Source organism: Melitaea cinxia, chromosome 26 (genome assembly GCF_905220565.1).
Source record: "Melitaea cinxia chromosome 26, ilMelCinx1.1, whole genome shotgun sequence".
NCBI classification, from domain to species: domain Eukaryota; kingdom Metazoa; phylum Arthropoda; class Insecta; order Lepidoptera; family Nymphalidae; genus Melitaea; species Melitaea cinxia.
The window spans coordinates 5,816,503-5,829,872 of record NC_059419.1 but is presented as its reverse complement, the minus strand read 5'-3'; the positions used below and the strand labels follow the sequence as shown (position 1 = coordinate 5,829,872).

Here is a 13,370-nt window from a genome sequence, read left to right as displayed (position 1 = left end):
TTTTTTTTATTAATGCGCTCTTTACTTTAAATATGAAATAATTCATTTCATAGAATATGGGTTGACCTTTTTTTTAAATAGTTTATATATTTTACCTGGCATCAGCTATATTTTTATCTATTATCTTGTGAATGAAGTAGATTTTACATTTCTTTTGAAATACTTCCTGAAAATGAATAAAAAAAATTATAGTTGACTAATAATTTAACTTGTCCATAATATTATAATTGCAGTATAGTACGTAGTACTTACAATTACTAAAACTTGGTCAGCTATTTGGAAACAGCATCTGACCGATGTGGCATAAAGTAGCCATGTAGGACACCAGTGGAAAAATAGATAAGGTATTCCACAAGTTAGTACTGATAGAATGTGCACCAACACTACCCGCCATCTACATTTTCGATAGCCATATACCACCTGAAAAAAAATTAAATTACTATAAAGGTACCCTAACTCTTCACTCCACCGGCTTGGTAGTTTTTTGACTGATACAGAATATGTAATATAATAACAAAATACAGTGATAGCATAACTTTTTTTATAATACGACTTTTATGATACATTAGCGCAATGGTCACAGAAACTAATCAATGTGCTAGAGGTCACAAGTTTTTTAACCTTTTTTAGGTTTTACTAATATGGGTTGTGGTCTGGGCATTTTTGTATGTATAGAAGGTGTTAGACTCCTTATTACGTTTCTCAAATGGGAGGTTTCTGTAGGTGAAATAAATCAGGTTTCTCATGAAAAAAAAAATTCCTGACCCCTTTTTAAATTTGACAGTTTGATGTATATTGAAAAAGAATGTTTACTCTACAAAATAAGATAATCCAATTAAGCCTAGCCCACTTAGTTCACAAAATTTTTTGTATTTTGTTTTTGCTCTCCTGGAAAATGATGATTTTTGACTTGAGTCACATACTAAAAGAGAGCCGTTGAATATTAAGTTTCAATTATTATTAATTAATTAATAAAATATTTAATTTATTCATTAACAAAAATTTTAGATCCAATAGATGCACCATTTTTTACATCACTTTTTGTATAAGTTGCAACAAATATTTGATTCTTTATACACACACAGATAAATATTACCATCAACTATTATGATCATTACAAATACCATTCTAATTACAACTTTTCTTGTGAGTCATTAAATGTAATCAACCTTACATTAAGACCATTGTTCTTACCATAAATATGTAATAACTGTAGATGGTTATTATAGTAGTTATTGAGTAATAAATATTTCGTATTATTTGCTTATTAAAATATGTAAATATATATTTTACTCTTGTATGTTCTTATCTAACATAATAAAAAATATATATTTAAGAATCTGAAATTGGAATGTTTGTTAACTTTTTAAAAACTTAAAATGTAGCTATGGATTTTCGTTTAAAATAAATAAAATACCAATATACTTTACCTGATCAAAATCTGGGTCAGTGTTAATTTTTTGGACACAACTGAATAGTGATTCCCGACTTTGTAAGGAAGCATACTCTATGAGAGGTTGACTTTCATCATCAGTCATATTAGAAGTTTTATATATTCAAAGTAAAAATATAAATGCTTAATATAAATCAACTAATTGCTTTTGAGGTATTCAGTTCATAGTGATGATTTGTTTTGTATACTTATTTGAAGCAAGTATATTTTCCTATTTTTTTTTTTCTATTTAATCCTACATGTTTCTAAGAATATCGAGCTAAAATAATACACGCAAAAGTTAACATATTTCAGTATTTATTTTCGAGTGTCGGCCTTGAAATTCATATCCACTTGCTTTACCACGAACAAAATTGTGCCAAATCCATTAGTAACATATTATATTCCAGATCAAATATATTTATCGTCCAATAGGGATAATAAACGTTTTTATCTAATGATATGAACACAAAAGAAATTTAAAACAAACTTTTGTCACGTTTGTTTTCAAAATATTAGACTAATGATGTAAAAATTCACAGTAATTCAGGACAGATCAATCTCTTATGTTTCTGCCTTCTAATGAAATAATAGAAACTTATTTAAATATTTTGTTGAAGTTTTTGTTGAAATTTTTACCACCACTACCTCCCACCAGAGTTAAACAAACGTCACTAAATAATTTAACATTTGACACTTGACAGTACTGCTACGTTCCACTTTTGGAGGGGGTAGGGGCGAAGAGAATCATCTCATATGGAAGAAAAGTTGAAAAAATGTTCAGCCCAGCTGTATACTATAAATAACGGTTCAAAATCCTTCCACAGTCGCGCTGGTGTAGACAAAGAGTATGGTACACGGTCTTATATACGGGTCATGCAGCTAAGATCAATTTCAACGGTGAGAGATTTGTACGAAAGTGTCATAACTTTTCGTTCGCGTCAAAGCCACTGTACGTCACTGCTATCGATATGATATGCGAATTTTATAAGTGGAACGCATATTGAAGCACTTTGTGCTCGCAATATGGCGGCTTGGTCACGTTTTACATGTAGCTGTGGGAGCTGTCAGTAAATATTTCGCAAGGATTGGAGTAAAATTTAATTCAACGTGGATTCCCGAGTATTTATAGTTGCGTTTTTGACAAAATGAATGAGAGATAACGACTCCAAAAGTTTGACATTAACGTTTTTTTCGAATTTCCGCAACATTTTTTTTTTGAATGCCAACTCTGATACACCAATATTTTGTGAGCGAAAGGGGCCCAGTGGTGTCGCGAACAGTAACATCATCTATGACTTCGAGCGTTTGCTCGCGACGACCACAGGTCTGAGGTGGAATGATACAGAGAGTGTTACATACAATCGTTGCGGGCCTTTAGTGGAACGTACGATATGTCATCTAAAAAAAAACACCAAATCAAAAATCTCCTTTAGTAGGAAATTCCGCATTAAGTGCTTGTTCAGATGAAATAAAATACTCTAAAAAACCTAATATCTGGTTTCACTAGCTTTGATAAAGTATTAAAAGACTGATAAGTAGTCTTTACACTAAAATGCATATTTTAACAAGGTTATAATATTAAACAACTGATTATCTTAAAACTTTTTGTTAACTGTTGTGAACAGTTTATAATGATAACTGACAAGTTTGTTTTTTATAGTGGTAACACAAAACTAAAAAATATAATTGCGTTTGCAGGCAAACGAAGAAAAACTGACTTCATTTATATCGGCAAGTAATACAACGTAGGTAGACGAAAAAATAGTCAAGTAAATACGCATTATCAAAGATTACTCCAAAAGTTGTAATCAGATCTCGATGAAATTTAAATGTGATCACATGACAAACATTGGGTTTCCCTCGATTTCTCTGGGATCCCATCATCAGATCCTGTTCTCCTTATCATGGTACCAAACTAGGGATATCTTCTTTCCAACATAAATATATATATATATATATATATATATATATATATATATATATATATATATATATATATATATATATATATATGTATATATATATATATATATCGAATTGAGTAACCTCCTCCTTTTTTTGAAGTCAGTTAAAAATGGTTGTCTGTAAAGTTGAATTACGGACGATAGTTTAACGTGACAACGCAATGTGACAACGTCAAAACAAAACATCTAAGACGTATAGGCCAACCAAGTGGAAGATAGATGTGGCTTGTGCCGCATCTATCTCTCTTTCACTGAGCATAACGCTACAATGAGTCTTCCTTTTGCGTGCATGCCACCGGCGTTCATCGACTTATTACACGTAGTCACGTCAATAATTCATACATGTTAAATATAATGTAAATTAGTTTGACACTAAGGTAAAGGTAAAAATAAGTACGTTCATGTTTTTCTTACCACTTGACTGTCTTCTAAGATTAGTTCCTGTTTGACACTAACAGTCATGATTCAGTAACAAATATCTGCAACAAAATATTTTTACATTAGTAAAATACAATTTTATTCAAACTAAAACTTAATTCTGACACACAAAACTTGAACCTAAAAGTTATTTATTAAGCTTGGTAGGGCACAGCAGGAATTTTCTGCTCAAAATATGGAGCAGCCCAACTGGGGTAGTACCTCGACCTTACAGAAGATCACAGCTAAATAATACTGTTTTCAAACAGTATTGTGTTCCGGTTGGTGAGTAAGGTGACCAGAGCTCCTGGGGGGATTAGGGATTGGGTCGGCAACACGCTTGCGATGCTTCTGGCGTTGCAGGTGTCTATAAGCTACGGTAATCTCTTACCATCAGGTGAACCGTACGCTAGTTAGCCGACCTAGTGATAAAAAAAAGCTTTATTGTACACAAAAAAAGAAGATTCATTTTAGAACAATTTGATACTAAAACAAATAATGTATGCAAAGGAGGCCTTATTGCTTATAGCGATCTTTTCCAGGCAACCTTTCGTCTTAATATTTAGTAGTTAAATTTACTAACGGTTTGTCAGAAGCTAGTGGTAAAGTGCAGAGAATACTTTTAAATGTGTAGGAATGAGGTCACACTGTTTTAATTAACAATGTAAGGTAACCCAAGATATTTATTAGTTAACGAGGGGGAGACTAACTTTTTAGCATTCGATGGATTCACTGTGTGGGTGCCGGGTCCATCGTGTGGCAGAGGGAGAAACTTAGAGCAGTTCCTAGGACTTGACCTAGACTGACTAGTTGACCTAGGTGTAGGTTTGAGGAGACCCCCCTTTGAGAAGCGCATCAACGTTCACCTTCACTGCTTGAGTTGTCCGCCCTGTGTTGCACATATTATTTATTGAAAAAGTCTAGATTAAGCTACTAGCAGGATACAACAAGTAAACCATGCCAAGCCAGAGCTAAGACTTCTTAGCTGCTGTTGCACCGGTCGTTTTATATACGTCAGAATAACTCGAGTAATAGAATGAGTGAGTCGAACGATATGCTAAGTGGTACTATCGGTGCATCTGTTGTTTATCTCTTGCTAAGTGCCTATGATATGACAGCATGGGTGCCGACAAATATTTAAAATTTATGTTTGGTTACAAACCAAAAAAAAAACGATTACATTTTATATCTACAACTAATAGAATGACAACATCAACATAGTCGAAGAATGCACTTAAATGCGCATTATTAAGGATAGCTCAAAAACTACTCGTTAGATGTCGCTCAATTTTAAATGAGACTACGCAACAAGCGCTGACTTTCGATCGCTATTAGATATTTATGATAACAACTGACAGCTTAACTTGCTCTTCGAGGTACAGAGGGGAACCCACAAGGACTGATATATAAACTGGAAAGATATATTTGTTTAAATACAAATATCCATGTCGAGCGGTAATCGAACCCGCAAAACTGTTTTTTTGTTTTTTTGTTTTTGTGTCTTAAAGTATAAATTTGTAAAACATTGTAAATTAATATATTCTAGAAAATTAACACAATACAAATTTTTGTTATGTGCGCGGATCAAACCCACAACTGCCAGCACAACAGCCACAAACCAGTGCTGTGACTGTTGCACCAACGTGTCGTCAACATATGAATACATTTTATTAGATACTAACTGACCCGTACGTTGTTTTGCCATATATGTTATTAAACCCCTTAATCCCCACTTGATACCTTAAGGTTATAAAAAAAAAGATGTTGGCCGCTTCTAACCCTACCCTTTTTTTGTAACGCAGGGGAACCTATTTACGGGTGATATCCAGGATGCTCGGGTGGGCATTCCTAGACCGTTTGTCAGCTTCAGCACTTGGGGGTGCAATACTGACCAAATCCCCTGCGGTAGCTTTCAGCCGCTTTAATTGGAAAGTCACGGATCTGCAGGCAACAGGATCCCTCCAGCGACAGGCTGGCTCGGCGAAAAGGCCAGACTACTCCTCCATGGGGCTGTCCGGCTCACCTCTGAACAATCCCGACGACGCCGTGTCTAGCAGGACCGAATTCCCATCCCGGCTCGACACGGAGACGAGTGCGTTACTGGAGGCGCATTAAGTAGCGCCATCGTTCGTCGCCTGCGGATGGAGGCCTCGTCGGTGGCCCCCTCCCTCATCCGCTCGTCATTCTTCTTCTGGGACAGTACTGTCTCGCAGAAGGAGATCATCTCCTTCCAGGATTCGTCGTCACCGATCATCGCGGTGATGACGCTCGGCAGTGACAAGTCTCCTCCGAAGACTGTCGTCAGATCGCGATGCAGTGCCGCCCATCTCGGGCACACCTCGAGTGTATGCTGGGCCGAGTCCACCGCCACGCCACAACCGTGACATCCAGTTTTCGGCTTCCTTTGGGCCGTCCGACACAAGTATTCACCAAAGCAGCCATGCCCGGTAAGAACTTGGGTCAAACGGAAGGTCGTTCAAGGACCGGGTGCAAGGCAGCCGTTACGCGTGTGCCATACGGCTGCTCCACCAGATCCTCCCCCCACCTCCGCATTAATCGCCCCTACCCGAGACGTATGAGTAGGTCTCGGCAAGGACCTCCTCCACAAGCTCCCACGGGGGGTCGCCGGCTAGAGCAGTATCTGCAACCCAGGATATCGTACGGTACCCCCGGATCACCCTCACCACGATGATCCTCTGCGCAGACCGCAGCGCGGCCTTATTCCTCGCAGTGAGGCGATCCGCCCAAAACGGGGCATATAGCTGCCTGCAGGTGGCGCTGGGTCCTCTGAGGTTCGGGAGGAATCTGCCTAGTGCACTCGCCACCTTCACGACCTTCGGTCCCACCATAGCAAAGTGTGGGCCGAAGGTCCACCCTCGGTCAAGGATGAGCCCCAGTTATTTAATTTAGGAGCTCATCCTGTCCCTCCCCTCTCCGATCTTCAGGGTAGCCCCCGGTGGGGGTCCCTTGCTTCCGGTCCCGCAGAAGAGAAGTGCTTCGGTCTTGTCAATTCTGATACGAAGACCCAAACTCTTTATGCGGCTGATCACGAGTTTGAGTCCGACCTCGGCCAGCTGCGCCGCCTCCTTGTAGTCTCGGCGCCGCGAGTAAGCGAAGGTGTCATCCGCGTAGCAGATGACACCTATCCCGGGGAGGAGACGGCCTCGCAGGATCCAGTCGTAACCAATGTCCCACAGGGTCGGACCCAGCAGCGAACCCTGCGGGACACCACAGTCGACTCGCCGGCACTCCACGGACCCCGACCGATTCTCGAGGCCTACTTTCCGATCGGAAAGATACGTCACCAACAGCCTCCCTAGAAACGGGGGCAGTACGAAGAATTTCAGTGCCTCCCGAAGCACTGCGTGCGGGAGACTGTTGAAGGCGTTCGCGATGTCCAACGGCACCGCAACCACAACCTTCCTCCCGTGTTCCACCTCACCCGTCACCGCCCGCAGGCATTCTCAGACCTACCCGATATGCACACAAAATTTCATAAAAATCGCTCCAGCCGTTTTGAAGGAGTATAGTGACTAACATTGTTGCATGAGAATTGTAATCTAAGACTGGGTGACCCCGCAAATGTTGTTTTGCCATATATTTTATTAATCTTCTTGACAATATAACGTAGGGAAATGAAAAATAGATGTTGGCCGATTCTCAGACCTACCCGATATGCACATAAAATTTCATGACAATCGGTCAAGCCGTTTCGGAGGAGTTTAACTACAAACACCGCGACACGAGAATTTTATATATTAGATAATTTTCTAAAAATTTTACAATTTTTTTTAAACTTTATAAACAAAAACAAAACGATATTAAAAACAACATTAAAATATAGTCTGTGCATTATTTATTATCTATGTCTATGAACGTCAACTGTCAGTTGTAACTGTCAAATTCGTTGCAATTGTCTCTGTCGAGTGTGTGTTTTGATTGTTCGTTCTTTTATTTATCATTCGGAAATCACACAAAAGTCTATTAAAACATTCAAAAGTTACTTTATATACTGTTGATCCATACCACTAACCCATCGTTAAAAATATATTGTACTTTGAGGTAAGACTTTAATGTAAATAATTGTGCAATAACCTCCAAGCATTCTAGAAGTTTATATTTAAAAAGTGTGTACTACAGTTCCGCAATCACCTTGGAACTTATAAAGCCGACCGATGGCGGGATAACCATCCAACTGCAACTTTGAAATACACAGGCCGAGGACGGGCAGCAGCGTCTTCGGTGCGACAAAGCCAGCCCTGCCACCTCTCACCAACCCGCCTGCCCAGCGTGGTGACTATGGGCCAAACACATGAGTTCAGGCCATTTTTGGCTCCAACTTGTGGAGGCCTATGTCTAGTAGTAGACTGCAATATGCTGATGTGATATTTAAAAAGCATTATTTATTTCATAAGTCTAATAATTACCGATGATAATTGATGTCATAAAAAACATATTCACTTGGATGTATGTTATTATACTTATTTAAAAGCATACTGCGTCGTTAAACATTTCGTATCTAATCGTGAGAACATTATTATGTATTTTTTTTTCAGAGACAAACATGATAATACCGGTGCGGTGCTTCACTTGCGGCAAAGTGATAGGGAACAAATGGGAGGCATATCTCGGTCTCTTGCAAGCTGAATACACGGAGGGGTAATAAGTTAAAATAATTTTTGACTCGTAAAATAATATATAGGCTAAGGATATTCGGACACTAATGTTATCCTAGCGGTAATCTAGCGTCACTGGTACTTCTTGAAAAATAAAACAAATCTAACCTCAAAATTAGACCATTTATCGGCATGATTTCGTTCCGAGGGTATTCAGTGTGATTTATTTACGGAAATTGTAACTGTACTTAGTACCAGCCATGCTAAATTCACGCTAGAGTTAAGCTAGTGTCTGAATATTCTTACTGTAATATATATCATTATCAGTCTATTTTCCGCTTTCACCATCCAGACACTACCAGCTTCTCTCTTCAAGTCTTTGTTGTACATATAAAATGTGCCAAAAAGTAAAACAACCACATTATGGAACATGTAAACTATTTCTTAGAAGATTCTTTGACATACATTAGAGTTGTCTGGAGGTTTAGGCACCTGGTACCTGGTAGTATTAGGAGGTTATGCTCTTAGTCTTGTCGAGGAATATTTAAAAATATGTAGAAAATAGCGTAAGCTGATATATACACTTTTACTAATACTGAACGATATGTCTTATTTTGAAATCAAAGTTTTGGCAATGTTGAAAATACTGGTCATGTAAGAGGTGCCCATCCAACTAGTCAACTGTAAAAATCTAGGATGACATGTTGGCGCAATGGTCACAGCTCTGTTTGGTGCGATGGGGGTCGTAGGTTTGATCCCCACTTATGACAGAATTTGTATTGGCCATATAGATGTTGTTCGTGATCTGGGACATTTGTGTATGTGTATTGAGTGTGTAGGAAGTACATCTTACTGGGGGCCGTTGAGTGTTAAGCGCTCATTTATTTATTATTATCCATCTAATTGGCTGAGTTGTAGGTTCCTCATTAAATGTAATATTGCTTTTAAGTGTCATTTTTTTTATGAATAGTGTTATTTTATTGCATGGAAAAGGTCACATTAATTATAAGTAATGAAGTCATCATGGCACAATCAGTATTATTGCTGAGCAATACTTATTGTTTAAATCAGTTCTTACTTTGAATGTAAATGAGTAGAATTGTTTGCAATTTGGACTTTTACTGATAATAAAATAATAATTTTAGACATCATTTACTAAACTTAGATAATTTTACATAAAGTATAAACGAAATATAAAGAAAAATCTAAGATAATATGATATTAAGTAAAATTCTTTACATATAAAAATATTTACATTATTTACTAATTTGATATTAAACAATAATAAAAAAAATAAATAATAAGTTGTTATTATTTTGTTACTTTGCAATTTTGTTATTTAGTATATTGTTATTTTCTTTAATCTAATTTTAAATGAGAAATAAAGTATTCACTTCAGCCTGTAATATCCCACTGCTGGGCGTTAGCCTCTTTCCCCATGTAATGGAAGGATTAGAGCTTAATCCACCAGGCAGGCCAATACGGGTTGGCGGATTAAAGTATTAAATAAATAAATATAATAAATAAAATTTTTAAAATATTGTGTGTTGATTTGTGGTAATTTCAGGCAATAATAAAAAACTAAAATTATATGCTTCATTAAACACATAATTAATTCAATGTGATCAAAGTGCATAAGGCTACTAATACAATAGTAAAATGATACGGTGTTTGAATTAAGTATGAATTGTGTGTTGTAAGAAAGATAGTGTTTGTAAAGTTATTTGAATGAAATGAAAAAAATTTAAAATACATTTATTCTGAACAATCTTACCCTTACCTAAAATTTAATTGCAACATTTCATTTTCTATTTCAACGCAAAAATTAAATACGCCTATTAGCTCACCTTTTTTCATTAATGAGATTATACCTGTATTTGGAAATTATAAATATACTTTGTACTAAAAAAATTCACGTAATTTAATCGAATAGGGGGGCGGGAGGCGTTTAAAAGTTTCTAAAAACATCACGTTACTAATATCCCATATTTTAATTCTCCTACATGGAGATAGGCTAATGCCTAGAAGTGGAATTTTATACTCTAAATCATTTGGTAAAATATAATTATAATTTTACTATAACTCATAAGAAAATGAAGTGCTTGATTGTATCACAATTTTCTAAGGGAAGTAATTTACAATAAATTTAATACAGCCAAAGAATGGAACTCTCTACCAGTGTCTGTGTTTCCAGAAAATTATAACCTGGGGATCTTTAAGTCGCGAGTGAATAGGTTACTTCTAGGTAAGCGTGCTCCATCTTAGACCGCATTTTCACTTATCATCAGGTAAAATAGTGGTCAAACGCAAGCCTATCATTGTATAAAAAAAAAAAATTAAAAGTATAATAATTATCGAAATCTAAAGTACAATATTTTATTGTTTCAGTGATGCTCTTGACGCTCTGGGTCTCAAGAGGTACTGTTGCCGTCGCATGCTGCTTGGTCACGTAGATTTAATTGAAAAATTACTTAATTATGCGCCCTTGGAGAAATAATTGTCATTCCTATTGTTGTATATTTTGTATTTTTAAGATAAATAAAGTTTAAGGATTTACTGAGTTGTTTTTTTCTTTTAATAATACAACAAATTGTCAGTAATAAGTAGAGTAAAAATAGTAGTTTCGTTTTATCCACCCATTTCGTATCAAGACTCAAGAAATCACATAACAAAACTGTTTTACAACTACAATAGATACAATAATCCGTTTAGTTAGATAAAAACAGTTTTTACACTGTCGTAATGAAGAATACACAAGTTTTATTAATAATGTTTCAAGTGCTATTGGGGATTTTTATAACATGATGTAAGTGGGGTTTCAATGTTACAATATTTTAAGCTTCATACTAGTAAAATATTTCAATGGCATTGTAAATTGTAATAAAGATAAGCTGTATATCTAATGTGTTCTCATGTTTGTTTATGTCTATTACAAATATTTACCCAATGTTTATTTTAAATATTTAAAAAAGAGTAATTTTATCTCTAACGTTTAAACGTACTTATTTATATGGACAATGTTAGTATTTTTTGTATTTTCTCGTATGATTAATAATTGTACTAGCAAAAATTAAAAAAAAATTTAAGCAGCACCCAATATTTCTGTCTGTACATGTAAGATATATAAGAAAATATATTATTGGGACTTTTATCAACGCAAATGGCACCCAAAACAATGATTGTGCGTTTGTGCACGCTAATCTCAGAAACGGCTAATCCAATTTAGATGTGGTTTTCATTAGTATAAATAAATAAATAAATAAATATCATATAACATACACAGTCGTCTGTTCCTATGGTAAGCAACTTAATGCTTGTGTTACAGTTAACAACCGACTGTTATGACTATATTTAACATACATAGGAATAATACACATATAAATATATAAATACAAATATTATATTACACCCAGACTCAGGGGGGAATCGAACCCGCAACCCGCGGAACTGAAAGCAGTATATATTGTAAGCTTAGCTTAACATTTATGTTTGTTTCATGTCAATCGGTTCATATATAAAAAAAAGTTATGCCAAGTTAAAGAATCACGTTGAACATGTAAAGTCACTTTTCCACGCGGACGAAGTCGCTAGCACAGCTAGTATGTAATATAATTGTCATCACAACAAATAACGTCAAATAACTGTCTACAATTCTATATCCTTAATCGTCAAATGCGGCGCCGCGCCGCTTGTTTCCGTGCGTCAACTAACATCTAACTCGATTTGAGTGAAAACTAGAATAGGTACCTACGTGAAACTTTGATAAAATGTGCCAAGCAATATTTATTTTACAGTTAAAATATTAATTCGATATATTATAACGATAACGGCAAAGTTTGTTCATTTTTACGTATTTGGTTCGGATTCGTATTTTTATGTTACATTTGTTAGTTGCGATTATTAGTTGACCAGCCTATCACTTGAAATTGTGGAATTTACGGGCTATGTGGGTTAATTTCGTTCTCTCGGGGATAATCTTATCCTATCACTAAGAGAAACTCCAAGGCTGCAAGCATAGACCTTTACATAGAACGATGAGTGACTAAACTTGTGGACTAGTCTATCCATCAACACAGTAGGTGTGGCGCATTTTTCGAAGTCTAATGTATTCTAGCTTTGCGGAATTTTCAAAGTCTTGATTAAGCCTACCATATGCCACTGAGCCTAACTGACTCCTCATATCGGCGACCTAGTTCGATTGTATGGCCTAGGTAGACAATATTATTTACAGTTCGAGTAGCTGATTCTTCACCATAGGTAGTAGACCGATAAGCCGTAGTGTTTTTGTAACTCAGATAAAAGTATGGGACAATGATCAGTAAAAGAGATATTCATTACATAACACGTGGTTCAATAAGTCCCGAGACTAAGTACTAAAAAAAGGTCTTTTTTATAAAATTAATTTTTATTCATCAACATAGTCTCCTCCAAGAGCGATACAGTCCCTCCAACGCTTTTCTAACTTTTCTATCCCATGTGTGTAGAACGATTTGTCTTTGGCTTCAAAATAAGATAACTTCACTATTTTAGTCAAATTTCTTACCCTGAAGCATTTTTTTGAGGTCTGCAAACAGCCAGTAATCGCTGGGGGCCAAGTCTGGCGAATAAGGGGGATGAGGAAGCAATTCGAAGCCCAATTCGTTAATTTTGGCCATCGTTCTCACGGACTTGTGACAAGGCGCGTTGTCCTGGTGAAACACCACTTTTTTTTTGTTCATGTGAGGCCGTTTATCCGCAATTTCGTACTTCAATCGCTCCAATAAGCACATGTAATAGTCACTATTTATATTTTGCCCCTTTTCAAGGTAGTCGATGAAAAATATTCCATGCGCATCCCAAAATATAGACGCCATAACCTTACCGGCCGATTTCTGAGTCTTTGGACGCTTCGGGCGGCTTTCACCAGCCGCTCTCCACTCCGCTGCCTGCCGATTGGAT

At 36.4% G+C, this 13,370-nt stretch overlaps 2 protein-coding genes across 2 annotated transcripts in view; one reads left to right on the top strand and one right to left on the bottom strand.

The window, feature by feature from the left end:
* Positions 1 to 2,298, bottom strand: part of LOC123666517 (polyamine-transporting ATPase 13A3-like) — a 36,107-nt gene extending 33,809 nt beyond the window's left edge. Inside the window, exons 1-3 of the mRNA XM_045600599.1 lie at positions 1,431 to 2,298; positions 253 to 420; positions 96 to 166 (exon numbers count right to left, since the gene is read on the bottom strand). Of these exons, the coding sequence (XP_045456555.1) occupies positions 96 to 166; positions 253 to 420; positions 1,431 to 1,538 (347 nt within the window). The 5' untranslated portion in view covers positions 1,539 to 2,298. The remainder of the gene's footprint in view (positions 1 to 95; positions 167 to 252; positions 421 to 1,430) is intronic.
* A 5,390-nt stretch (positions 2,299 to 7,688) lies between these two features.
* Positions 7,689 to 10,992, top strand: LOC123666518 (DNA-directed RNA polymerases I, II, and III subunit RPABC5). The gene is made up of 3 exons (XM_045600600.1): positions 7,689 to 7,878; positions 8,373 to 8,475; positions 10,821 to 10,992. Exons 2-3 carry the CDS (start codon positions 8,381 to 8,383, stop codon positions 10,927 to 10,929), a joined length of 204 nt encoding a protein of 67 aa, XP_045456556.1. The 5' UTR covers positions 7,689 to 7,878; positions 8,373 to 8,380; the 3' UTR covers positions 10,930 to 10,992.
* Positions 10,993 to 13,370: the final 2,378 nt, after the last annotated feature.